The sequence below is a fragment of the Embiotoca jacksoni genome, unplaced genomic scaffold (genome assembly GCF_022577435.1).
Source record: "Embiotoca jacksoni isolate LCO1_2020_lvr unplaced genomic scaffold, fEmbJac1.0.p SCAF_17, whole genome shotgun sequence".
NCBI classification, from domain to species: domain Eukaryota; kingdom Metazoa; phylum Chordata; class Actinopteri; family Embiotocidae; genus Embiotoca; species Embiotoca jacksoni.
This window is the reverse complement of record NW_027185307.1, coordinates 12,841,239-12,867,499: the sequence shown is the minus strand read 5'-3', so window position 1 is coordinate 12,867,499 and position 26,261 is coordinate 12,841,239. Positions and strand designations below refer to the sequence as shown.

General features: G+C 40.4%; 4 protein-coding genes and 1 long non-coding RNA gene across 7 annotated transcripts; 1 reads left to right on the top strand and 4 right to left on the bottom strand.

Annotated features, from left to right (window-relative positions):
* The first annotated feature begins 189 nt into the window (after positions 1–189).
* Positions 190–5,945, top strand: mcmdc2 (minichromosome maintenance domain containing 2). Its single transcript, XM_069151681.1, has 14 exons — positions 190–286; positions 399–529; positions 650–709; positions 1,044–1,239; positions 1,476–1,598; positions 1,680–1,781; positions 2,710–2,838; positions 3,022–3,259; positions 3,351–3,556; positions 3,670–3,827; positions 4,294–4,476; positions 4,573–4,712; positions 5,126–5,235; positions 5,553–5,945. The coding sequence occupies exons 1-14, from the start codon at positions 190–192 to the stop codon at positions 5,717–5,719; spliced, it is 2,040 nt and encodes a 679-aa protein (XP_069007782.1). The 3' UTR covers positions 5,720–5,945.
* On the bottom strand, positions 5,599–8,696 carry LOC138199532 (uncharacterized). Of its 2 annotated transcripts, none has more exons than XR_011178351.1 (7): positions 8,608–8,696; positions 7,525–7,572; positions 7,364–7,429; positions 7,052–7,115; positions 6,456–6,704; positions 6,170–6,221; positions 5,599–5,687 (listed from the first exon to the last, which is right to left on the bottom strand). It is a non-coding gene; the product is annotated as an uncharacterized lncRNA (long non-coding RNA). The 2 variants fall into 2 exon arrangements; XR_011178350.1 differs by having other exon boundaries at positions 6,456–6,508.
* A 959-nt stretch (positions 8,697–9,655) lies between these two features.
* Positions 9,656–11,496, bottom strand: LOC138199530 (transcription factor 24). Its single transcript, XM_069151680.1, has 3 exons — positions 11,407–11,496; positions 10,498–10,941; positions 9,656–10,227 (listed from the first exon to the last, which is right to left on the bottom strand). The coding sequence occupies exons 2-3, from the start codon at positions 10,921–10,923 to the stop codon at positions 10,111–10,113; spliced, it is 543 nt and encodes a 180-aa protein (XP_069007781.1). The 5' UTR covers positions 10,924–10,941; positions 11,407–11,496; the 3' UTR covers positions 9,656–10,110.
* Positions 11,497–12,872: 1,376 nt separating this feature from the next.
* ppp1r42 (protein phosphatase 1, regulatory subunit 42) lies at positions 12,873–18,837 on the bottom strand. 2 transcript variants are annotated; one of them, XM_069151678.1, is made up of 9 exons: positions 18,733–18,837; positions 17,572–17,795; positions 17,318–17,484; positions 17,093–17,231; positions 16,225–16,341; positions 14,433–14,550; positions 14,126–14,260; positions 13,650–13,737; positions 12,873–13,121 (listed from the first exon to the last, which is right to left on the bottom strand). In XM_069151678.1, exons 2-9 carry the CDS (start codon positions 17,701–17,703, stop codon positions 12,887–12,889), a joined length of 1,131 nt encoding a protein of 376 aa, XP_069007779.1. In that variant the 5' UTR covers positions 17,704–17,795; positions 18,733–18,837; the 3' UTR covers positions 12,873–12,886. The 2 variants fall into 2 exon arrangements, with proteins under 2 accessions (XP_069007779.1, XP_069007780.1); XM_069151679.1 differs by having other exon boundaries at positions 17,318–17,430.
* A 2,296-nt stretch (positions 18,838–21,133) lies between these two features.
* Positions 21,134–26,199, bottom strand: cops5 (COP9 signalosome subunit 5). The gene is made up of 8 exons (XM_069151677.1): positions 25,927–26,199; positions 25,435–25,669; positions 24,470–24,598; positions 23,989–24,054; positions 23,613–23,698; positions 23,361–23,472; positions 22,509–22,657; positions 21,134–21,431 (listed from the first exon to the last, which is right to left on the bottom strand). Exons 1-8 carry the CDS (start codon positions 26,061–26,063, stop codon positions 21,341–21,343), a joined length of 1,005 nt encoding a protein of 334 aa, XP_069007778.1. The 5' UTR covers positions 26,064–26,199; the 3' UTR covers positions 21,134–21,340.
* Positions 26,200–26,261: the final 62 nt, after the last annotated feature.

Here is a 26,261-nt window from a genome sequence, read left to right as displayed (position 1 = left end):
CTGTGTCTGTGTATTTTCTTTGTCCACTTTGTAATGGTTTTACATAATCTAATCACTCTTATTAATAACCCCGTTGCCATGCAGCTGAGTGGTCACCATGGCAACGAGGTCGAAGTAAGCGCGCGAGTACGCAACCCGTTGAACGTAGTTTAGAGCAAAGTTGTTGTTTTTTTTTATTCAAAAACGAAAATGGCTGATATTTTATCGATGAAAGAATCAGTTTTGGTCTATTTAGATAGAAGCGGCGGTCTTGAGAAACTTGCCGAGGACTGCAAACGTTTTAATGGTGATCTTAAAACTATGTCGTTTAAGCCTTGTAGCCATTGAAGCTAAAAAAATAAAAAATAAATAAAAAACGCGGTACTGCACGTTTGCTAACATTTTCTCCCCGTTTTCAGACCCGCAGCAGACCGAGGCAGTCTACAGGTTCTGTATCCGTGTTAATCCCACTGATTTAACAGAGGTGGACTCCGTAATGGGGGACTGTGTTCTCCACGACATCCTGACAGCAACAGCTTTGTTTCAGTCTGTAAGTGTAAACTGTGAGCCCACCTTGCTAAAAAAAAAAAAAAAAAAAAAAAAATGAAACGTTTCTATATATCTCTTGTGTGGTACGGATAACGACATTTACCCAATTCCTGATATTTAGGTTTGCTTCCTGGCCATAAAGACACTTTCACTAATCGATAAAATACACACGGAGAGTCAGGTATGAGTAAATAGTTTGTATATAATATATATAGATATATACTATACTATACTGTATATACTGTGCATTTTATATTTTTTACTGCTATTTTATTGCTTTTCTATTATTCTATTATATTCTATTATTTTATTATATTATTATATTATTATCTTATTGCTTCTGTATGCTGCTGTAGTGAAAAAAATTTCCCCTCTGGGATGAATAAAGTAACTACCTAACCTACCTGTGGCACCTGTGTGGAGTGAAAAACATGTGTACAGTTCAGATGCTGGTGCCTGACTGGACTTTATCATCACTATAACTGTAATACTGTGCCTTTGTTTTCCTTTTTGAGGTGAACGTCATTCTGAACCTGACACACCTGCCTCCCTTCCCCGAGTACACGATGGACCTTTGTAGTTTTCCTCGTGTCTGTGGTCCTGTGAGGCCCGTCTCCGTGGAGGGCATGGTCATCGCCATTACGAGAGTCACAAAGTACACCCAGGGTGCCAGGTTCCTCTGTATTAATGAAGACTGCCCCTCTTCTGCGGGTACGACTGCACTTATTCTTTTTTTTTTATTTATTTATTTTTTTTTAAAGCTAAGAATCCTAATTTTATGCTTCTCTTACTCTGTAGACACACAATAGTAAGTTTGTCCACACAAACTCTATGTTTTTGGGTGTTTTTTTTTTTTCAATCATTCCTCTCATAAGTAGTATTTATAGACTTAAAAGTTTCACATTTCACATTCACATTTCTTCACATTCCCCTGATGCTGAGTCTAGGGTTCGGGCACATCAGAGTCCATGCACCGGGAGCAACAGAGTCAGCTACTGTGAGAAATGACTTCAGTTGCAGGGTCTGCAGCTCCCAGCTGAAAGAGGATGTGAAGTTCAGGGTTTTGGGAGGTGAGAGTGATGCAGGTTGCGGCCAGAATTTAGCATTGCTATTCTCTGTTCTTCTGTGAGTGGCTTGTTTTTGGGGAACAGATAAACAGCTGGTGGAGTTGATCCATGTCAACGCGTTGGATGTTCTTCGTGGCCATCAGCAAAGCTCGTTCAGATACCAGTCTGTCACTCTGTTTCTCAGAGGTACGTCGACAAGTTTACTGTGTATATGGGCTTTGTTTCCTCTTTGTTTTCAACAAGCCAATATATTGATTGATTGAATGAACTTTATCTGATGTTGATAAAAAAAAAAATTTAGCAACATAAATCTTGAAGAAAAATTTACTTGGCTGATTCAGTTTTCTTGTGACGTCACGTCCTTATCGCTACACCCTCTGGAGGGCAAAACAAAGCCACTGACCGCCAGCTAGTTCACCAGGTTTGTTTAGATGCAAATGCAAATCAGTGTCACTGGTATTTGAAGAGACTTGAGTAGCTGACTCTGCCCTGTAAAGCACCCGACCTTTTTTTTGCTGGGGTAAAAATTAAAATCCTCGGTTTTCCAGCCAAAGTCTCCTTACTGTAAAAGTGTATTATTTCTTTGTAAAATCTGATTCTCTTCCTCCCAATTTTGAATAATGGGGTTATAATAGCTTATTTACAGTCAGATGTATCGAGGTTTGCCATTAATTTTCTCTGGCTTTCTAAATGAGGCTCACTTAGAGGGGGAGAGTTTAAATAAATATTTTTTTTTTTTTGCAGCCAGCTGCCCAGTGACTCCTATTAGGATATTAAGTGTTTCTGTCCCCTCTAATAACATTGTCCCGCCAGTACCCCTGAGAGTTTAGCAAATCTCAGCACAGAGATTAACATATTCTGTTGACTCAGTCCTGTGGAGGAATTCAATACAGTGGGTTCCCGTTACTAAACATATACTGTATGTTAATAAGTGCAAGGAGGAACACTCATTAGCTGGCTGTGCAAGTCACACAGTGAAATCTTTGTTCTGAAGGCCTCACTGTGTTTCTCTTGGCAGTGGTTTGTAGGTGGCATGCATGTTTCTTCAATAATCACCAGGCAGCAGAGAACAACCCCCCTGAGTCTTACTGCTTTGTTTCCCCTGCTCACATAGATGAGCTGTGTAACTCGATGAGAATCGGACGATTCTACAGGGTGTTGGGCATTCCTGCGCATGTGCACCAGTGGCCCAACATTACCTGCAGTGTAGAAGCAAATAGCGTCCAACCGTGGGAGCCAGAGTGTAAGGCTGTAAATTCTCATACTGTACATCTTGCTCTACAGCGACAGAAATCCCATCCACGCCTACATTGATAACGAAAATTAATCTTTACAAATCAAAGTATGCGCTCAAGATTTAATATATTTAAATTGTGGAGCATAACCATGTTGAAACATAAATTATTTTTCACAACTCCACCAACAGATGGCCACAGAGTCAGCGGCAGCTTCCAGGAGCTGTTGAAGAACACGGCCTCTTCTCCTTGGAGGTTCTCTGCCGTTGTAGCTCACTGCTTTGGGCTGGACGTGGCTCCTCCGGGCTCGTACAACACACTAAAGCTTAGCTTGTTGCTCAGCTTGGTGCAGACGAGGACAGATGCCGAAGACACATTTCAAAACTTGGATCTCCTTGTTGTCACCGCTGACGCTCTCATACTCGACAGGTAAAAAGAAAGTTACACGACTCCGTGCCCACTGGATACCACCTTAAGATTGAACTGCCCCATTACCCACCACCTTTTGTCTCCGTTCCAGACTAATGGCATACAGCCTGAGTTTGGCGTGTCGTGGCGTCAGGCATCAGACCTCAGGGGAGATGTTTGCATCTCTGTCCCGGGACGAACATGGAGCAGGTACTGCCAACATCAACGCTGGTTCTGCCCTGCTAGCCACGGGAGGCATTTGTATGTTGGGGGATCTCGGCTGTTACAAAAAGGACAAGTTGGATGCCATACAGTCGGGTACGGTACCAGAGCGGTTCATATAATAAATGGAGAAGATTCTGTCAGCTATAAAGGGTTGTTTCTTACAAATACTGTATTTAATCTACTTTCCTTCTGTTCATTTCACTCAGTCATGGAGAGCCGCACAGTGTGTGTGTTCATCCCAGGGAGGAAGTTTGGTGAGGATGCTGACCAGCAGCTTTCTTTCCCCGTCCAGTGCAGCTTCTGGGCCCTCACAGACTCCTCTCGTCGTTCTGGGAGGGCAGACTGCGCTTTACTGGGAACAGCAGTGAGTCTAATTACATGTTGTGCCACTGTACGAATGTGCACTTTCAGGTCTAAATTAAGATTTTAATGGGAAAATATAGTGTGTTGTGTTCGAGGAACTTAATCTTGTTTTGTACAATACACTTATGTTGAACAATGTCACATTTCATTCAACTAAGATGTTGTTTATAGGTAGTAGAGGCAAAACAGGAAGTTGAGACAATTTAGTTCTCTTGAAGGAAGTGCCCTGCCTGGACAACATTACTTCACAGCAGAACCCTTGAGAATAATCAATGTCCACTGTTTGTTTTCATCTTTTGTCAAAGAGAAGTAGACAATAGCCGTCAGTCAGAGGCTTCAGAGATGGTTTAGATCCCCAGGTTGCTTTCCAACTTAAAATAGAACTATTGTCTTGGTCATTTTAGAAATACAGCAAAGCTACCACTCTAATAACAGCTTGTAATGCCCAGCCTCTTTATTGTGAGCAGGAAATGGGTCCTGTACCAGTTCAGTTGGCCGATGCTTTTGGCCTGGCCATTCAGTGTAGGGATGGGATGGGAGATCAGGCCCTGCTTGCCCAGACCGTCCACACCCTCCAGCAGGCAGTACAACCTGGAAACCCGCCTCTACACCCATCCTGCTGGGAGTTTTCTACTCTGGACTACCAGGAGGTAAACAAGCATATTGTGTTACCAGATCCTCTGCATTGCTTCTTCTTTTGAAAGTGCACTGCCCTGACAATTACTGCTCCTGATTCTGTCTTCCAGCTGCTAGCTCATGCACAGGGTTTGCAAGTGGAGCTTAGCTCTGCAGCAGAGAAAATAATCCATGGTTATTACATGGCGAGCCGGAGAGTCCGAACACAGAGTCAGGGTGTCGAGATGTCCGTGGCCTCAGTAAAACTACTGTAAGTACTCTGCTACGAAATCCGGGGGAAACGTGCAGTTTTAATATCCCGTTCTCTCTGAATTGCAACCATAGGCTGTATAGTCAGTGATGTCACTACCCTCCACTAGATGGCACTCTTGTCACCTTAACCCAGCTCGTGACTATTTTTCATTTAGTTATGACAAATGTTTACAATTTGTTTTTCATGGTGGTGACACATCTTATGTGGAACTAAAACTAGGAAAATAAACCGGTTTTCAGTAGGAAGGCAGAACAGAACAACTCGCATTAAGATCTAAATCTAAAAATATTTACACAGCCTGTACCAGTTTTGATTTATCCATTTCCAGCTTAAATTATATTTTCACAGCAATTAAAAAAATCCTTAGTATGTAGGCAGTCACTCACGCTGGTTATTTTCATGTTTCACAGGATCTCCTTGGCCGAGGCTCACTGCAAGTTAGGACTCAGAACTCAAGTAATAGAGGAGGATGCCGTGATCGCTGTGCTCCTGTGTGAAAACTCAGTCACTCTCAAGCATGGTAATTATTATTTTATTTTTTTTAACTTATCACTTTCAACACCAATAAGTAAACATTTTGAACTACAGAACAATGTTTTATACTTTATAAAAATATATTTACCCGTTTATCTACATGTAATTTAATGCTCTTGCATGGTTGTCCGGTTTATAAGCAGAGTTTATTAATGCATATAACACGCGAGTTAAATACTGTAAAACTTAAATTTATTGCAAATTTTACGAGGTGCATGTTATTTGTTACTAATAATTTAATGGGTATTATGTAGTGCAACAATTTGGAGATGTTTTTCATAGGATGCCGGTCTCTTCCTACAGGGGCCTCTGCTCTCATTATTCCACCCGATGCAGTGTTTCCTTGTGACCTGGGGGATGTGGAGGGTTTACACAAGAGAGACGCAATCCTGGATAAACTCCACCAGAATATCTTGCGCTTCATCTACGCCTACGCACCTGGAGCAGACACGTACATTACAGAGGAGTAAGACCTCTAGATTAAAAAAAAACACAGGTAGGCAGCACAAAAATCACTTGTTTCTTTCAGTCCTTCGCAGTTATATATTGTATACATGTAGCCATACAAATGCACATTTAATGTAGCGGGGGGGTGTCCTGTACGAGTGGAATAAGATCTGAATACAGTACAGTTTGGAGAAACAAGACATCTAAAATACTCATTAGGAAAATAAACAAACAAGTTCTGTGGATTAAGTCAATGCATTTTATTGAAAGTTAAATTAATGATGCACTGCATATCAAAAACAAATCAGATTCCTGAGATTGATGATCAAAAATACACATTCAGGTAAACAAGTGTTTTATCATAAAAAGGTAATGCAGTTAATGACAATGTCCATATTGAAATTGGTATTAAATGAAAACAGGTTAAACCAGAGCTCAATGCAACAAATTGACCGGTTGAGTCCTGTGCTTACCTTTCAAATTAGACTTCCACGTACTTTCTGATCCTTCAACCGGCTCCATGACCTAACCAATGTACAACAAAGGTACAGTATATAATAGGTTCAAATGAAAACAGTCATTTTTTTATAAAGCTAACTTTTGGTTCAGTTAGTCACATTCTCAGCAGCCCATTTTGGTCTGATGGGTAAACGGCGAAAAGATGAACTCATCATTACAACTTAACAGGAGATCAACCAGCCAAGTGAACAGGCCAGTTGAAACCCAAAATACTAAATCCTACATCTACCATCAACTTACCAGGGAAGATATGAAGCCGACGCCGATGAGGCTCCGTTACTGCTGCCGGCTATCTGTAGTATATGGACAATCAATTTAATACACTGCAAATCCACATGTAACATCACAGCAGTTTGACCAGATAACATTTTCTGTCAACATCTGTTATGGTGAAATAAGATCATTGGGGCAGCAGTGTGGCAGGGCAGCGTCAGTAAAACAAATACTGCACCTGGGAATTCAGGAGTCACAATCTCACCATTCTGTTGTCTGACGGGTAAACGGCAAAAAGTTGAACTCATCATTATTCCAGCTGCAAAAGCTGCCACTGCTTACTTTCAAGAAAAATATACCAAAACTGTGTGGCAGAAGTCACAAATTGTTTCTGTTGATTAAGGTCGAGGATGCACATTTGAGCTACTTCTGAAAGTTGCCCAATGATGTCATTTTACCAAAAATCATTTTTGGTCCAGTTTATTTATTTATAGAAACTCTATTTTTGCAGTTACTTTAGTCACTCAGTCTCACAAACCATTATGTCTGGTGAGTAAACTGAAAACATTGCCCATTTTTTTTTCAGGAGCACAAAAATAAATACTGTGGTAAAAATCACTCACCTCACCGGGGCAGTAGGAAAACGATCACACGTATGGATCGTGTCCTGTGGCCACAGCATGTGATCTGAAGCAGTTGAAGGAAAAAATAAAAATAAAGAACAGACATTAACTTACTAAAATATGAAGCTGATTTTCACTTCAAATAATATATTGTAGAACAAGTTGTGCTTGGGGTTATGCTGGCCATTCAGTTCGTTACAGTCTCACCATGTAATTGTCTGACGGGTAAACGGCAAAAATGTGAACTCATCACTATTCCAGCAGCAGAAACGCGCTACAACCAAAAACCTGTCAAATACTTTGAGCACTCACCTTTAAAAAAAAAAAAAAAAGGTCCAGTGACGATATTCGGTCATCTACAATTTGCAGAGGTGGCATCTGAAATAAGAGCGCACAGATTCCATGAAGCATCTGAGCTTGTTGATAATAACCATCTTTAAATTTCATGTTTGATTAGTGATGAAGAAACTTGCCTCATCAAGTATACCAGCCATAGTTTGAATTGGTAATCTTCATCGCCGCTGCAAAAAAAAAAAAAAAATCATAAACCACATATGATTAAATGTTCACACACTTTGTTAACGTGAGCCGTTACACTGAAAACTCTCCATCTCACACGATCAGTGCAGATCTATCACTTAACTTCTCCCAAGCCTTAAAAAATAATTATTCTCAGGAGTGATACGATATTGATTTCAACTCAAGATGAATAAAAATGTACTGAAGGAATAGCCAATATAGTGACACGAGATGACTGATCACCCAAAAGTCAAAGGGTACAAAAGTACCACAGCTTGGGAGCATGGCCAACATCCCAGGTCTGAGGACGGGTTCAACAGCAGGTCACGACCTCTGCCGTGATCTTTCCTCCTCAGTGGGGGCAATGATGGCTTTCCCTAGTGAAATAACTCCCTGACCAGCAGCTCTTCTGCTGACCCCCTCCCCCCCCCTGGACAAAACCAGATATAGACAGTGCTGCAAGAAGCTGAATGACACCGAGGGCAGGTTTCCTTTTTTTTTTTTTTTTTTTTAAACTGTCCACAACAATGATTTATTGCTGGACTTCAGGGATGAAACCGGGACTCAAAATCAATGTGGTGGAAGTAGTTTACCAACCTAACACGAGAGGCTTCTTACATACGAGGTGCCCGTGCAAACACTGAAATATGATCGATTTGATTTAATTGTCCAAATTACTGGGTGGAGTCAAGAGAAAACCCTGCATTAAACTCGCACCCAAGCCCGCGTGCACGCACAAGGCCCGACACGATTTGAGTGGACAAATATTGACGTTTAACGCTGAACATGACATAAAAAATGTCTTACTATCTTTATTGCGCAAACAAAACGGCACGCCTTCACGTTGATTTGTTTGATACATTGCGAGAAACACGGCGTACGCCGAGCTTCTCGTAACCCACGTGGCCGAGATGCTAACTAGCTAAATGCTAACCACCTCGTTCAGGAGTTTAATTTAAAATGTGTTCGGGAAGTCGTTGACGATTTGCTACCGTCAATGCTGTAAAAACATACAAAATCATTTCACTGCCGCTTACCGGCGCAGCGAGTCGCGAAGAAGTCAAAGTTGAGGAGAAGAAGAAGAGCGCGCTCTGCTCTCCTGCTCCGCACGTTCATCTCCAGCACGAGAGAGAAAGAGAGAGAGCTTCCGGTCCGTCCTCCTCTACATGCGCATCAGAGCTGCGCACTGCACCACATGACGTTCACAGCTGAGCAGTAATTAACAGAAACCGCCTCAGACTATAACCAGACAAATTTATAATTTATGTGTCACACTTTTACATAAAAGTGGAATGGTTGTTAAAAAAAAAAATAATAAAAAAAAAAAATGAGTGATCCATATTAGAAATTCTGGTTGTGTTTTTTCATCTCATTATTTAAAAACAGACAGGGGTCATATACTTGATTTATATTTACCAAAACCTCCCTCAACTCCATCATAGTTCAATCCTTCGAAGTAATTCAAATAAACATATACTGACAATTGATGTTTTTTTGTTGTTGTGATTTGCCAATTCCTTTATCAATATTTTAAGACATTAATCAGATAAATTAAGTCTATTAAATTGATGAAATGAAAAATTATGTCTTGGAAAGACAATTGCATCAACATACCACTTTGAAATGTTAAATTGTTAAAATGTCTAATGTTAAGAATACTTTTTTTAATACACATTAATTTGTATAAATATATATAATTATTGTTAACGTACATCACATATTATTTAAATTTTTCTCTCTTTTTTGATGTGTTTGTTTTTCTTTTAGCCCGTTGGATTTCTAAAGTCACCTTAAGGTATTTCGGCTTAAAGACCGCCTGCATATTCTTCATGCAGGTCTGGTACAAAGAACTTCTTCAACAGAGCAGAAAATGTGTTATCATCATTCATACATTTTTTTTTGGGGTGTTACGCTTTATCAGCCTAAAATTCTTTCGCGTATACAATCGAGCACCGGAGCTGTATTTGACTGAAAGTGGACAGAAGTAGAGCAATTATTCATTGATGTACAAATGGGCCTTTTGCGAAAGGACAACTTTAATTATCTTTTAAAACTTTGGGAGACTTGTCTTGTTTCTTTGTCAAGTAATTTATTCACAAACACATTTACAACCATGCATGTAAAAATAAGAAGGAACATGAGATGAAGAGCCTCCATTGTGGACTCTGACAGACCACTTCACATGACAGATGTTTAGTTATTCACACATGCATTTAGTGCAAATGTCTCAACTGAAAGTGCACACTCAAGCATGACGGGCTCGTTGCCCCTTGGAATTTCTACAAATATCATACCTGGGACATGTGTGGAGCTGCACAATGCAGACAGGATTAGCCAAAAATAACAACAGAGAAACATCATGTATGCTTTCTCAAAATTGACACAATAAAATTCACGTAATATATTAATTTACAAAGTGTTCCATATTGGGAAGGGCTTTAGTGAAAGTGAAATCAGATTGGTTAATTGTTCTACAATCGTAAGGCTGCTCCCGATGTAAAGCATGAACTCGTGCCGTTATGAAATCGTTTCACAATGATTTAAGATTTATGGGAGGTGGACGATGATGGGCCTTGATTCTCTGACTCTGAAGGATTTGAGGTGTTCAGGAACTGTCCGCTTGCTCCGACGTACAGCCTGGATCGCATCGGCCATTTCTGTAAAAACATGTATTAATTTGTTAATAAATGAACCTGTAAAACAGGCCCTACCGGCCACCAACGAGGATGCTGCATGCTTTGAAAATCTGCTACATCGACAATAAATCTAGGTTTTAAAAAAAAAAGTACTTTTTTTTTTTTTTTCCTTTTTAAATTTATGCAGTGATAACTTTCGTAAAGAACTCGTTACAATTTTACAAAAACAAATTAATTAACAAGGGATAACATGATAGATTAATGAAATATATTGTTCTTATTTTCACTGACCTTTACTGGGTGCAGGTAGCCGTCACCTTTCAGTGGATGCAACACCTCTGTTTGTTTTGTGCTCTCTCCCTCTTCCGTGCCTTCCTCTTGCAGTGTTCGAGTCAAATGGGCAATATAGGTGGTGGCCAGTATCAACACGTCGAGTTTGGACAGCTTGGTGTCCGGCGGCACTGACGGCAAAGTCCTTTGGAGTTCCAGGAAAGCGTTTCTCAGGGTTTGCACCCGGCTTCTCTCCCGCGCCGCATTAGCCGCTGCCGGGCGTCCTCTGCCGCCGAGCCCGCCGGTCTGCAGCATCCTGGCCCGGTGGAGCTCCCGGCGACTTCCGTCCGGACTGGGACTGGAGCTCGGACTGGACGCTGGGCTGTCATCTACCACCGCCCCGGAGCAATTACCGCTGTCCATCCGGAGCGTCTGTCTTCCAACCATCAGGGTGTACTCACAGACCTGAAGGTTGTTGTTGGTTTTTTTTTTAATCACAAAAAAAATAAACACCACGTTAGTTTAAATAGTTTCACCTGGCCATTATATTGCACGTTGTATTTGAACTTAACTTATAACTGATGGCTGTTTCAGATACAACTTAGATGATTTATTGTGGGCCACATGCCACATGTTCTACATTTAACAACTTTTAACTTATATTATTCTCTACAATATTAAAGTTATTTGCCGTATGTATTTTATTTTTTTATTTTTATAGCCTATCTTTTCCTTAAGTTATCTGGTTTATTAAACTGCACAATGCTGCAAATGAACCCATCCAAACAACAGACAGCTGTCCACAGTTGCACTGACGCCCGCATTCGTTCTGATTTCTCAGTGGCATGTCAGAAGAAGTGAAGCCCTACAGCCGGGCGTTTTGCCGGCGCGACACCCGCATCTGCTGCGGTTGGTCGATGGGAGTTTTACCTCTGTTTTTTCTCAAAGGCGCCGTCTTGAAAAACGACATGAAGGCAAGCCAAAGAGGGCTTTTTTTTCGTCAGGACAGAGAATCCGCTCGTCGACGCAGAACAGTTCCACTTCGCGTCCAGCTTATCCTTATATAAAGTAGCGCGTCTGCAGACCCGGTGCGCGGCGGTCCCTGTGCGCGCATCCAACTCTTCACCTGTGTGCGTTAAAAGTCTCAGGAGCCCTTAATTTATTGGATACACAAAGCGGTGGACAAGTATTTCACTCCGACGTAATTAATCACTCGCCCCACAACACTCCCTCGCAGCGGAGAGGACTGCCTTTTCCCTTTCCTAACTTATTTCTGTCTGAGGGCAGCGGCGGCGGCTCGTGTTCAGCGCCAGAGGCAGGACTCAACTTTTGCGTTAAACTCCCGATGTGTGCGAGGCCGTATCCCGCTCTAATTGGCTGCGAACCTGACACTGCATTTTCTTTATAAGCCTATCGAAAAGTGGCAACATTATACCTCAAAAAAAGGGCTTTTCATGGTCGCAAATAAAGGCGAGTCGACCAAAAAAAAAAACAACCGCTATTTGCAGCCGACCGTGAAGACAAGCTGACAAGCGTAAGATGATACGCAAAACATTTGACGAATTGCAACGGTGTCTTGAATTGCGAGCTTATTGGAATAGCTAATAAATAAACTCCAGCTCCGCAATCAACAGGGAGGCATTGAGGAAATTCTTGGGAGACTCATAAATTAATCACTCTGATTTTCAGGGCTCCAAACGGAGATGTCGGCAAATTAATGAAAGGAATTATTCATAATAGGTATATCCTCGGACTGTTCTTAATAAACATTGTTTTTGTAAGGATGGAGTAACAGTATTGCTTCAGGCCACTAATTACCAGGCGAAGTAAAAGAAGGTTAAGTAAGCTTGTTTCCCTAATTATCCCGCATCTTTCAGGGGTTACACACCCACGTGGCTCCTAAACACTCAGTTCAACACTTGGAAACAACAATGACAGTGAATACATCGGTACTGTTACTGTATTTACTGCAAAAGAATCATTTATCACAGTTGCTTGAACAGAAGCACGTTGTTAGCTTTGGATCATGTAAATACTTGTAACGATAGGGCACAGTGATCATTTAGATTGTGCCACTCTGCATCTCTTGGGTCACTTATTTGTCAAAATGCATTCAGAAGAAAAACGATAACCCAAATTGCGGGACGATCAGCAAGTAACAGTTTGAGTTAGATAGATTATTTATTTCCTTTGAATCCACAAAGCTGTGAAAATGAGGGGAACTGAATGGTAGATTTTTTTTCTCTCCCCTCCCCTCCCTCCTGCCTGTTCATTTATTTATAGGAACTTAGATTTCATTTGAATAGAAAGATCAGATCAAATCATTTTGAAAATAGGTGCGCAAACGTGTATATGCATTTGTATCGCACTGTCATCCAGCAGGTAAAGGATACTGCAGTGGACTCTGCAGCTATTTGCCATCCCAGCGAGAGCGGGTGACAGGGACTCTGTCCTGCAACAAGAATAACAGATCTGCAGGAATGGTGACCGAGGGGTCTAAACCAGGCAGCGGCGTGTTCAGCACTGTGCTCTGACTGCTCCGCGTGTACGGACGAGGCGGAGATGAAGCATCCGTGTCGCTGCATTTGGGTGATGAGACAGTCACACGATTGAGGCCATTCGTAGGGATCTTTACATTTTGCGCCCTGTAAGATCAGCGAGAGAGAGAGAGAGAGAGAGAGAGAGAAAAAAAAAAGGACTGAATGAACATTAATGTATTATTATCGTCACAGGTCAACAGAGAAATCTTACCTCTGCAATTATTTTGTGGCCAAATTTTTTTTTTAAATGTTCTTATTCTAATAAAAAAAAAAAAAAGAGAACTAGACTGCACAAAATCTCGAATGCAAATAAAGGACCCGAATAGAACTGACCGAAGAAACATCAAAAGTTATCAGCCGAGATATCAAATCAAAATAAAGTAAGAAATAACCGAAAGCAAAGAAAGATCAAATTTAAAGTTAATTAGCAATTCTCACTTTCTGATTATGGGGAGAACTATGGAACAGGATGAGAAAATTTGCACTTTTTAAAAAATTTTTTTTTATCATGACAGCTGGATGTATAGTTATATAAAATATCACATCCTAATATTTTATGCTGACTGTTCAACAACTTTTAGGCTCTGATAAAATAAAGCCAAACGCTGACTTTCATGAGCTATGATACTTGACCAGAGCGACTGCTGCGTCTTCCACCTCTGCACGTGAGGGGGGATGTAAGTGTGACCAGGATGTGGACGCTGACCCGCGTTCAAGTCATCTGGAATATAAACAAAGTCAGATACACACAAGAAACTTAAATGTGCACAAACGCATCCAGCATGAAGAAAAATCACGGCAGCAGAAAATGAAGTTAACGTATGGGTTAACAGAGTTTTTTTGTTTTTTTTGTGGCCTCGGCATTTTACTGAAAAATGACAATATGGCAGTTTCCCAGTATTGTGGGTTGTACAAATTAAAGCATTTCTATTACATTTGCGTGTAAATAAAGCAAAGATGCACACAAACAGAAGACGCACAAACAAAGGACAGTGAGCTTAAAAAGTGTGAAAATCATAATCGCTTCATTTTGAAATGAAGGGCTGATGAATTGTAATGAGGGCAAAGATGTTTAGTAGAATTCATAAAATCCAGACTGAGTGACTCACTTGTTAACAGATAGGGCATCAGTGGTCCAGACAGCATGTGTTTGTTGATTTTTTTCTTCTTGGCCTCTTTGGATGCTTTCCAGTTAATAAGGAACTGCCTGGTTAACTCAGGAATTTCCCTTCCGTCCAGAACATCTTGAAACATAAATTCAGGACTTAAACGGGCATCGTTTAAAACCGAAATTAAAAAGCGAACAATGCACATTTCATGATTTCCTCGTTGCGTCGGGTCTTAAATGTTCACCTGCGCAAGTCGAAAGTAATAAAGTGCATTTTCAAATGAGGGAGAAAATGAGAAATATTTTACCGAGTTTTTTGCACACGGTTATCAGGCGGTCTCTGTACTTCAGTTTTTTACACACAGGATTTCCACTCAAATCCATTAGAAGCAGCTGAGGCCAGCAGCAGAACACCTCTTCTAAGTCCTGAAAACACACAAAAGGAAAAACATCACCCACAATCCGCTGTGTTTCAGCCACTAATGGGGCAATACTGTGTCTCTAAATATGCTCAGTAACTAAACAGGAAACAACTTTGTTTGAAACAAACATGATGAACATTTACAATATGATTACTAAAGCATCAGAAAAACTTTTCAAGACAGGGTATGAGTGCATGGTAATGTGGAGTACAAGGGCCAATAGAAAGTGCATAAACAACACATCAGTCTGTTTTAATAAACAGTGTCACCGGTGTCATGTAACTACAAGTTTTCTCCTGGGGCGGAGGGAGGCTGGCTCCTCCAGCGAGTTGCCTGCAGTTGTATGTTTATCTAAAGGCACATTAATCCAAGCCTGGAAATATGAATACTCTCTGGACACGCTCTGATTGTTCATTGCCTTCCTGTCTTGGCCAAAGCGCTTCCACTTTTCCAGCCCGAGCTGCAATCAGCTCAGAGGGGACCCCTGAGCACCACGCGCTCCCAGGCTTTGATAAATGATCGTGTCAGGGCCGTCACTCAGAAGGCCCTCGCTGAAGAGGAGCCCAGCGCCAAATTGCCCCCCACACGGGGGCGTGGAGAACAGCAGGGGCTGGGTGTTCACTGAGCTCGCCTGGCTCGCTCGCCCGGGCTAATGACGGGCCAGTTATGAACCTGTATTTGACCAGAGCTTCGATTCCCTGTCCTCTCTGCCCCGCACGCGGCTAACAGCCTTCTGAAGAAGCTCCCCATTTGTCACCCGGGCTGACTGCCTGTCATAATCTATTTTAAAAATCCATAATGTTTCCTCTGAATTCTGACCAAATGGTGCAGAAGAAGGAATTGATCCTTCAGAGGGCTGTCTTTGCGGAATCAATAGTGGCAGACGGGTTGTATAAATTACAGGAGATATCTACTAAAAAAAAAAAATGACACGTGTACTACAATTACCTGCATCAGCACTCTCAAAAGAAAATCGCTTGGGCGAAGAAGATAGCTGTAGCAAAGCAGTCAATTAAAAAGTCCTCTCAAAGTGTCATCCCGGTGTTAAATGCCAATGGAATGACACCTTTTTAAATAAAGTCTTCAACCATAACACATCAAGTCGAACAGAAAAACCACACGCCTAAAAGAGAGAGCATAAATCATCTCTCTGCCTCGGATGAATCTCCCACAAAGTGATAAACTGGTGGTTTAGGATATCAAATAGACGATTCTAAGTCAGAGAGGGGAAAAAAAAAAAAAAAAACAGCCTTCCAAGGAAAGAGAGAAACTTGTGCTTGTTTAAAGCTGTCAGCGAGAAAAGTCTCGGGGGACCGGCTCGCTGATTTGTTGAATAATTCGGACCCTGTGCGAGTCATGGAGAGCTGGGAACCTCTGGCGGGATTTGCGGGATTTGCTTCTTTACAACCCTGCTCTCCATATCATTTCACGCATCGCTGCAGAAAGCCACAGAACAACGCTGACGCCGACCTGATCAGGTAATAGATGTTATGTTGATTTGAATATGGCGCGTCATGCTCAGTTGCTGTCGTGTGGTGGTGTTTACTTCGACCGCACAGCGTACAACGTGCGCTACGTTTCTACTTTTGTCACACTGGACTCTTGAGTGCCAACTGCCTTCACAGATTCTTTTAATTAAGTCTTAAAAACACACAAACACACACATATATATATTTACCTCCATATTGTCCAATTGATTGTGAGCAGCAGAAAAATGCTCGAGTTCCTTCAGCACTGTCAGGTCCCTGACATCATCAATGTTGTTGTTATTAATATTCAGGACACATAGAGATTCCTGTGGAAAGAATTCATTCGAACAAAGAGAGAAAAAAAAAAAATTATGTTACCGTCAGTACAATAACAGAATATCACGTTTCTTGACGATAAGAGCTTCTTCGAGGAAGCACATTACAGTTAAGACTGTGCACACCCAAAATAAATTCACACTTCCCCAATATTTTCCTCCTTTTCTTTGCTTGTAATCCATCTGCATTAAGCATCTACATTACTTCTCTTTACACCTCTAAACTGCTGGGGTCACATCCAAATCAGACTCCACATAGTGCTGTAGCTAAATATTCATCCCGGGTTTGAAGTTCTATAACGGCACATTTATAAAAAGCTGGAACTCTTTAAATTTGCACAGCAATTTCTTTAATTTATCCAAACAAACAAGGCGCTGAGCCTTTTGGTGTGTTTATCCATAGCCTGGGCAGTAAACTAAGTAACTGATTTGTCAGTGCAGAGAGAGCAACAGAGGTCTCTTTGACATCATCAAACCTTGTACAATACGGCTTTTACATGGATCACTGGAGTCTGAGAAATTTGAGATCTCTCATGCTTGATGCGATAACCTACAGATATCTTTGTGTGCAAAAAGGGAAAATTAAGCTTTCCTGTCCTTTTGATGATTAAAAATACACAATAAATGAAATGACCAGAGTCCAAATTATTCAGGCGATGTGGGACAATATTTTCTTCCGATACTATTCCTTTACAGAGCAGTGTATAAAAAAAATAAAAAAATAAAAAAAAATAGGTCATACAGAGAGAGAGACGAGAGTCCTGGGGTCAAAGAGCAACTTTTCCCCTGGTGCCAGCCTCTGATTCTCCAGATGAAGCTCTGTGAGCTCATGGAGCTGCTCTAAACCCTCCACCACTGAGATCCTGTTTCCACCCAGATACCTACGGAGCAGGAAAATCACACACCTCAGACTTCAAATGATTACCACAGCACACAACCCCAATCAGATGAACCACTCACTACTCACAGTTTGGAGAGTTTGTGCAGATTGTAGAGATTGTCGATGTGCGAGATGCTGTTGTTCTGCATATACAGATGGGTGAGGTTGGAGGCGAAGCCAAGGTTGCAAATGGATATGATCTGATTGTCATACAGGTAAAGAACAGTGAGGTTTCTACACATTGAAAGATCTCCCTAAAAAGAAGAAAGAAAATAGGCATTTAAATGGCGTTTACGGGGGAAAACACAGTTCGAGCACTGATGCAGATATTTGCTACTTACAATATCTTCAATATTCTTGCTGGAAAAGTGGAGGTGGGTAAGTGTTTTGATGTAGTCTAGGAAGGAGAGGCCCCTTTTCTTTTTGAAGTGGTTTCTAGATTTGGCGATCAGATCTACTGTCAGTCGCACCATGTTGGCTCGTCACACGCTCTGCTTCAGAGAGGATCCTTTTCAGCTCCAGCCGAGCATTCAGCCGACAGCGGCGGCGGCGGCGACGACGAGGGCTGTTTGTGAGGAAAATGGAAAGATGTCAGCTGAAATAGCAGGCGCACAAATGTTCCTCTGAAAAAAAAAAACAACAACTATTTGCTGAAATAGCCTCAGCATTTGTAATCAGTCAAGGCACAATTAGAAATATAACTGGTGAGGAGAGGAAAAAAAAGGAAACACCAATCTGCAGGAAACTTGCTAAAAGGCCAAAGGTTTGGGTCAGTTCAGTTTGTGTTGCAATTGGAGTGATCACCTCCCCATGCAGTCTGAGCTGAGCTTCCTCTACTTCCTTTTACTCACTTCCCATGGGGCTTGTTTATTAGCTTGACCTGACATTGAGGCATTCAATTTTGCACTTTGATTTTTTTTCTTCTTCTTCTTCTTTTTTTTTTTTTAATCTTGCATAGACAATAAACTTTATTATAGGCTACGTCATCATCTCCACCTGCTAAATATACAGCTTAAAAAGATGGAGGTGAGTAGAGGAAGGCAGAGAGAGATGTGACAGCAGGGTTGGTGGGTTTTTTTGTGTTTTTTTTCTTCTCCACACTTGATCTCGAGGCATCAGGCCGAAGTTCAAAGAGGAACCGTGATCAATAAACCGGAGCTGAACTCTGGACAGAAGCTATCGGCTAACTGCCCCCCCCCCCTCCTCCTCCTCCTGGGGCTCCGGGGCCTCCGGTTTCCAGGGACTTTTTGGGACAGCAAGTTTATCACTGGCAAAAAAAAAAAAAATACAGTATGTGAAGGAAAGGAACTCTAGATTGAAGTTAATGCCGGGAGGGGGGGGGGGGCAGGAAAAAAAAACTGGGATTGGGATGGATAGCTATCTTAGCTTCAAAGCTATTGAAACACGGTGACATTAGCGTCTTGCGTAACTATATTTAGGTGAACTTCCCCAATTTGTATCGAATTTCGACAAAAGGCTAAATGTTGACTAACTTCTCTTACCTGTCAGGGTCGGCAGCGGGTTTTTTTTTTTAAATTTTTTTTTTTTTTAAATGCAACTTAGCAAACAGTTTTCAAGAAGTTGTGAAGCGAGCGAGTTGCTTTGTTGAGCACGTCAAACCGTTGCTATGGTAACGACGTCAGCACTGAATTTGGCTGAACGCCGGCAAAACGGAAGTGACGTAATTAAATACTTCTTTAATTACTTTATTCTTTAAATACTTTATCCTGGGTAGGCTACCATGACTATTTTAGTGACAACCGAGCATATCATAACTATTACTTACATGTTACCTATGAGTTACATTCATAACTGTTACTATTACTTGTACTGTACTATTATTGCGTTAAATAGAACATTAATTTGGATTATTTTGACTTGCATTTTAATTGTATATTCGCAAAAAAAAAAAAGGAAGAGGAATTTAGAGATAAATTATGGGTTTGAAACAAGGGCGTGAACAATCAAATCTGTTATTTTCTAATCCGACGGGATTTAGAAATCATTTTAGGAAGTATTTGTGCTGTAAGCAGAAAGAGAAAGTAAGTTTCAAGTTCAAATAAAAGTGACTTTTACAGTGGCCGTTTTACCCAAGTCACTTTAACTAAACTAAATATATCTTTTTATGTTTTCTGACTTGCTCTTTTCGCAGCTAAAATTGTTTCCAAACTATCGTGTTTATCTTTCAAGACAACACACCAAGTCAAGACCACAACCCACTTCTCCCAATGACCCCTGCATTGTTAATCTATATCATGTCATGACCCTGGTTTCCTGTGAGGGAGAGACTTTCCTCCACTTATGCAGGAGCACATGGTGGAGAGGAAGTGTAGTACCTCCACCTTTTTCAGCTGGGTTCAACTACTTCACACATGGATGGCATCCATGCTTGTGGACTTAATTCTTGTCGGAGCCAAGCTAAACACAACATCTCCTGATCTTAGTGGGGTCATTAGATCTATGGGGCCCTAAATACTGTAGCTACCCGTGGCTGTTTATGAGTCTTCTCAGTCGACTGCTCTCATATCAGTCAATGTCAAATCACTTTGTTGTTCACTGGTTTGTTTTTGTGTGGACAGCAGAGGTGACGGCATTCCAGTGCAATCTGTGAAAGATTTTTTTTTTTTATAATAATGAGGAACATATTTAGGAATTAAGAAAAATTGCTAAATGTCAAAAAAGAATGATCAAAAAAACAAAGAGTCGGCAAAATCGAGTAATGGATTTTTGGCTGCCCACAATTTGACTTGATTAGAATTTACATACATTTTCTTATTCCAACTTTAGTCATGCATGCAAATGTCCATCTGGTGATAATCACACTATTTACATGCCCAACGAGTTCAATATGTTTCACTGATTCTTAAATCACCATTAAAGGCCAAACATAAGGTTGAACTATTTTAGAATTGCATGCTTGAAATACTTTCTTAGCACTGTGACAGTCATCCATGTAATATATTTAAGAAACTGGCAAAAACATGAGCTATTCAGCAATGTGCGCAGGAACCTTATTCAACAATTTTCTAATGCCTAAATTACATTAAATATAATCTAATAAATGTCCTCTTCCTAAGCCAATACACTGAAAAGCCTCCATTCTAAGACACAGCTTAAATAATAGTAAAAGAAAATCATTATAAGAAGTGGTGCCAAAGATCATGCCTATGAGAAAGAACAGGCACCACCATCGTCCCACTGGGATTCTCTCCTCTGCAATACATGACATCAAAAATATACATTTAGCCATTACAATACCATAAAAAAAAAGACATCCCACAAACCCAGGCCAAAGCAGCTGTCAGAAATAAAAAGGCAGACTCAGTGAGTGTCTGCTTCGATGGAGAGCAGACACATCGGGTGAATAGACTCCAGTGTGTACGGCTTCTGTTTCTGCGCTGCATCACTGCCACACCACAACCTGACGGGCCGGCCACTCCGCCAAAGTGTGTACCACCGAGGGCCGAACTGTGCTGGGAGTGACTCCGTAGAGACATCCCATACATGGCAGTCGATTCCCGCTGAGCCTATGCAGAAGCTTGAGTTTGTTGTTCCATTATGTAATGCTATGACAGGCTGCACCACTTGAATGACTGACTGGTGCGATAGGTTAGACTCAGTGTTAAATGTGACCACATTGTGTTATTTAAATGTTGTTCTGTGGAGGGTCATGCGCTAAAAGATGTTTTAGTAATCAGCCAAAAATCATAAAAGCACAAAATGCTGCCGGGCCTCAGACATTGAGTGTATACTGAATTATTTGGGGGGGGGGGGTGTCCAACTTCCAGTGAAATAATTCACTGTTCCAGCAAAAAAAAAAAAAAAAAAAATCACATAATATGAAAAAAATAGTAATATACTTTGTTTAAAAAGTAAAAAAAAAAAAAAAACACAGTACAGTACTTGAGCTTTAAGTATTTTATTTTTTGCATGACTCTATTTCTTAGCTACTTCCAGCACAAAAGAAAAAACAGAGAGAAAAGCACTCCCAAGAGAAATCACAGATAATGCTACTCTTAGCAGTTAAACATACACCTTAAACCAGTAAGTGCTCGGCATGCACAAGAAACTCATTTCCAGGTGAAATCCGAATCGCCTTGTGGTTCAGGTTTAATTGGCAGATGTGTTGATTTGATTGAAGAGTTTGTCCTTAATGACTTGAGACATCAGACCATGAATTGCCTCTATGGTTGTCTTGCAGCTAAAACAAACCACAGTGAAAAATGAAGATTAGCATTTAGCACAAGAAAAAAAACAGAGTTCCACAAAGCAACAAATACTGAAGGTGTTGTTTGTAGATATTTGTGGTTGTATGTCTCCATGAGGGTCAGATATTACTGAAACTAGTATTATTAAGCAGATTAGGTTAGTTTAAATGCTCTGTTGGTAATTTTGTGATCACAAACATACAGTATTTCATTGTATCGCATAAACAAAATAAAATACTAGAACATCAAATAATGCCTCACAGTTTTTATCCAGTTATAATCACGCCACTTGTAAATCTAAAACCAATACACTCAAGATAATAAAATGAATCTGGAAAGAAATCCATAACTCAATCAACAGGAAATCAATTATGAAATATTCTGATAATAGTAATTTGTCAAGGGCAAAAAAAAAAAAAAAAAAAAAAAAAAAATCGATCCAACATTTTTTGGTTAAAGCTTTGTAATTGTGAAGATGTGTTGCTTTTTTTTTTAATTTTTTTTATTTTCTATCATTAATTACTGAATCAAGACATTTGAGGCTTGGTTGAATTATTAATTTACTGATTGAAAAAAATTATGGACAGATCATCATTAGTCTTGGCCAGAAAGAAGTCAGACATTTAACAACATTTTAAGATTAATTTGGCATATACACAAAAAATAAACTAATATCATCAACTGTGCCTAAGACTTAATAAATACCTACTTTTAATAAAACTAATATGACGTAGTTCAGGGACGTGATCGTGGTGGAAATTTGATGAAACAACCCGTCTTATACGGGTTATTATTAACAGAACATATGTACAAGAAAGTAGTATCAACAAATCAATTTAGTGGGCAAATACTGTGGGAAATATCACACGGTAACAAAAAGTGAATAAAATAATTAAAAGTAATAACATCAACCACTTTTCTGGAACATCTAATTGGATACAATGTGTTTTTTTTTTATATTTATTGTTAGAGCAGGTCAAAACCATATACAACATTAAAATTATAGTGCCCAAAGTTAACATTTAATTTTAAGTATGCGGCCTATTTTCTTCTAAAACAAGAATATTCACCTGTCTCGTGTTGCTTTGGCCAGCTTGTCCTCGGACTTCCTGTCATGCGTGTCCAACCCGAGCATGAAGCTGCCTCTGCCCAGCTGGGCCTCCGACTGCTCCAGCTTCTCCGACAGGTCGAACACCTGGCCTGTGGTGTAGTCTGAGTTCTGACCGTCCAGCACACACAGAAACCAATTCATGCACAATTTGCCGACAAAAGCGAGATAACAGATTTTCCACAAAAGAGGATATATTTTTTTTTTTTTGCAGACTGGTAACAAATCTGTCTGAGAAGCCGCAGTGTGTTGTAGTGAAAGAAAAGACGTCAGAGAAAAGTTTGCTTAAGGTGAGGCCGTGTTTATAGTAGAAAAGGTAATTAAAACACAATGACACGGGGGGCCCCCGACTAGGGTGACAGTGTAGCAACTGACAAAGCCTGTCACCCCTGGAGCAGCTCGTTCTTGACATCTAGTCAATTCATCTTCATCCAGAATGCCAAAGAGCTAACTGTTTGGATAAGCCTGATGCCTATTTAGGCTGTTTAGTCAAGCTCAGGACAGAGTGACTGCAACCACAATGGGAATTCACGTAAGGGGCTTCGTATCTTTAGAGTGAACTGCAGGGGAAAGGAGCATCTGTATCTCTGGGGTCAGGCTCAACTTTAATACTTATCTCCTTTGTTAAAAAGTTCACAGATACAGCTTATTACTAAAATCAATATACGAGGGTGCTTTGGTAATACGCTGCAATAAATCACAACATCACAAGCTGGTGACCACATGTCTCAATGAGTTATAGTGTAATAATTAACCATTAATCAAAATGTCAAACAATTAGGAAACATTTAGATTTTTGAAGCTGCATACATACCGTGAGGAGACTTGAAGAACTTAAGGTATTAACCCAGTATTTATTCCAAAGGAGTTCCAGGAGCTTTCTGTCCAGGGAAGACTTAAAGTATGTTACCTCCAAGGCGTAATACCTAAATATGACAAAATAAAGAAAACATATATTATTGTGTCATGTAGTAAAATTAAGGTCAAGATTTGAAAATTCAATTCATCGGACACATATTTAAGTATTCAATATAGTGACAACCCTGTAATATGTATAAACACTCACTGTTTACAGTGTACACCAAAGTCTTCGATCTTGTTCAGAGGGATTGTCTGATACTCTGATGGTCCCTCATCGGGGGGTTTGTAACCCTGAAAATCCAAAGAGGAAATGCTAAGAAAGAACAACAATCCCAACAGCTTTTCTCTAACCTAACCAGATGACAACATAAAGATGGAATTAAGAAACAAGGCTTCAGTTTTAGGATCTTACATTTGTAGTATATATATATATATCGTGTGACAAATATACGACCGTGAAATCCAAATTTAAAAACGACTAACATTCACAAGATGCAATCATTTTTATGAAATTGAATTTTTTTTAAAAACTTTTGTACTTAAAGATACAGGAGAACTGCTACACAAGGTAAATGCTTTACCTTTGGGTATGTTCTGAAGGCACCGAGGTTGACTTTCCCTGCAGAAATTGTCCGAGTGGGGTCGATCTGTAGGAAGCAAGATACAGTAGAACAGGAAAACAAAGTCAGGGGTCGTACAAACCTCCAGGGACTACTCGGATCTGGCCACCAAGAGCCTTTTTTCTGAGGCTGTCAGTGTGCTGAAAATACACACTTAATTATATGACGCCCCTGGCATTTAAACCCTGCGAAACCAAATGAAGTGTAAATAGCATATATGGTTGCAATAGCAAAATATTCATCAGTACTACATGGAAACCTACAACTCATACATCAAATATCTCACCCCCTTCTCAGTTACACCCACATTAATGTGCACTATTATGCTGAGAAAGACAAAAAAAAAAAAAAAAAATAAAAAAAAAACTTTTACTCTCTTGAATAACATGTCAACACAAAGCATTTGACTCGAAGTAAAAACGGTTACTATTTTCCGTCTTACCACAACGGCCACAAAAGGCTCCTGGAACTGCTGGTTGAGCATCTGAGTGCTGACGTCTATGCCTGACAGCCAGCATCCATAACCTGGGTGACTGTGATACCAACCGATAGCGTTCTCCAGCCGGCCAACCTAAGCGTTTAGAGATTATACGCAGGGTGTTATTCAAAGCCTGCACAATTTGGAAAAGTTCTTTTATAAAAGGAATACGACAGAATTTGTAAAATATGACAGTAGGAAAATATGGATTAAATATTACTATTGCTACCTCTACACAGCACACTGTTGAATTGTAAGATTTGTTCTTTGTTCGTCTGCAGTGGCATATTCCTAAAGATGTATTTCAAGACGAATATCATTTTAAATCACCGTCAACTATGTTCAGATTTCAGTATGGTGGTTATTTTTAAAAGGAAAAAAAGACATCTGCTTTTGTACAGTCATTTGAATTCAAAAGATTTAAGTAAAGAATTACAATACTGAACAATATGGGTGAGACAAGGACAGGAGGGGATAAACCACCTCTGCCAAATATGAAAATTCATACAATTGAGAAACAGTTGATAGATAAAATAACCCGACATGAATATCGGTCTTTGACTAATCCAGCAAATAAAATAGTGCTTGAATAGCTACCATTGTATGAACAATATGGAAAAACCTCTGAAAGTAGAGAAATTTAGATCATCTGGTGATATATACATTATTATATTTTCAAATTCAAACTATCAGAGGTTAGCATTGGCTTCAAAAACTCCTGTTGGTAAACACGTTATCCAAATCACAAACGTAAAGATGGTGTTGCTCAAGTCTTAACAATATGGCTGTAATTAATTCCATAGGAAGTGTTACGCAATGATTTGAGATGTTCGCCATCCGAGGGTGTCTGCAGGGTTTGGTTCCTCCTTTTTCTAAAGTTATAAACTCCATAAAACGCCCTTTAAGTGAGTGGAAGCCAGTGGTCCCACCTGTTTGGCGTTTTCAATATAAGCAGCCATGTATTCATATGCTGCAGCCTGGGCGTTGACTCTGGTCTCTGTGCCTTCCACAGGCAAAGCAAAGCTGTCCATGATGATCATGGTTTCACCATCCACCTTCCCCAGCATGAGGCCCATCACCTCCAGGTTCCCACCAGACCTGGCGTGCATCACCATCTTCAACAGGGCCAGGGCTGAGATTTTGCAGTACTTGAAGTAGTGGTGACTGTTGGTCAAAGAACGATATTTTACATATTTACATGGAGCATTTTGAGGGGTTTGCATTCGTAAATACACACGAACGCAGTTTACTCTCGACCGCTGTTGACAACAAACAAAAGACCGGCGTGCTAATTCCTAGCCGAGCTATCGAGGAGCGATAACGTAAATAAACCACCGTGACACGACGCAAATAATTGATCAGAACAACAACCTAAGCACTCGAACCGAAAGCTCGACAGCACGTCGCAGTTTTGAACCTACTCTTTTGTCCACGGCTTCGCAGCGAGGATTTCTTGTTGTTGCTTTTTGTCATATTTGTAAATTTCATCAATGCTCTGAACTTCCTGCATGCTGTTAGAGAGCTCCCATGTTTTCTGAGCCGTACTCGTCCCCGCCATAATGAATTATCTAAGACGAAAACAACGTTAAAACCCCAAAACTCTGCTCCAGTACACGAGTAAATGTTGTTTTTCTCCAAAACAAATGTAAGATCGCGGATCACGGTGATGCGTCCACTCGCTCAAGAAGCCATGACAGTGAACGATACCAACACACCGAAGTGAAATTGCAGGGTACGTTTGTCTTCACGTTATACA

Coding starts and splice junctions, on each gene's coding strand:
- cops5 (XM_069151677.1), bottom strand. CDS start 26,063: ATGGCGGGGACGAGTACGGCTCAGAAAACATGGGAGCTCTCTAACAGC. Junction 24,055..24,469: donor AGCCTTTTGTGGCCGTTGTG/GTAAGACGGAAA, acceptor TGCTTCCTACAG/ATCGACCCCACTCGGACAAT. Junction 23,699..23,988: donor CCTTCAGAACATACCCAAAG/GTAAAGCATTTA, acceptor TTGGATTTTCAG/GGTTACAAACCCCCCGATGA.
- ppp1r42 (XM_069151678.1), bottom strand. CDS start 17,703: ATGGTGCGACTGACAGTAGATCTGATCGCCAAATCTAGAAACCACTTC. Junction 17,232..17,317: donor CTGCACAAACTCTCCAAACT/GTGAGTAGTGAG, acceptor CCTGCTCCGTAG/GTATCTGGGTGGAAACAGGA. Junction 13,122..13,649: donor AAGACGCAGCAGTCGCTCTG/GTCAAGTATCAT, acceptor CTGATCTTACAG/GGCGCAAAATGTAAAGATCC.
- mcmdc2 (XM_069151681.1), top strand. CDS start 190: ATGGCTGATATTTTATCGATGAAAGAATCAGTTTTGGTCTATTTAGAT. Junction 287..398: donor GGACTGCAAACGTTTTAATG/GTGATCTTAAAA, acceptor CCCCGTTTTCAG/ACCCGCAGCAGACCGAGGCA. Junction 4,713..5,125: donor GTGGCCTCAGTAAAACTACT/GTAAGTACTCTG, acceptor CATGTTTCACAG/GATCTCCTTGGCCGAGGCTC.
- LOC138199530 (XM_069151680.1), bottom strand. CDS start 10,923: ATGGTTGGAAGACAGACGCTCCGGATGGACAGCGGTAATTGCTCCGGG. Junction 10,228..10,497: donor GCTACCTGCACCCAGTAAAG/GTCAGTGAAAAT, acceptor ATGTTTTTACAG/AAATGGCCGATGCGATCCAG.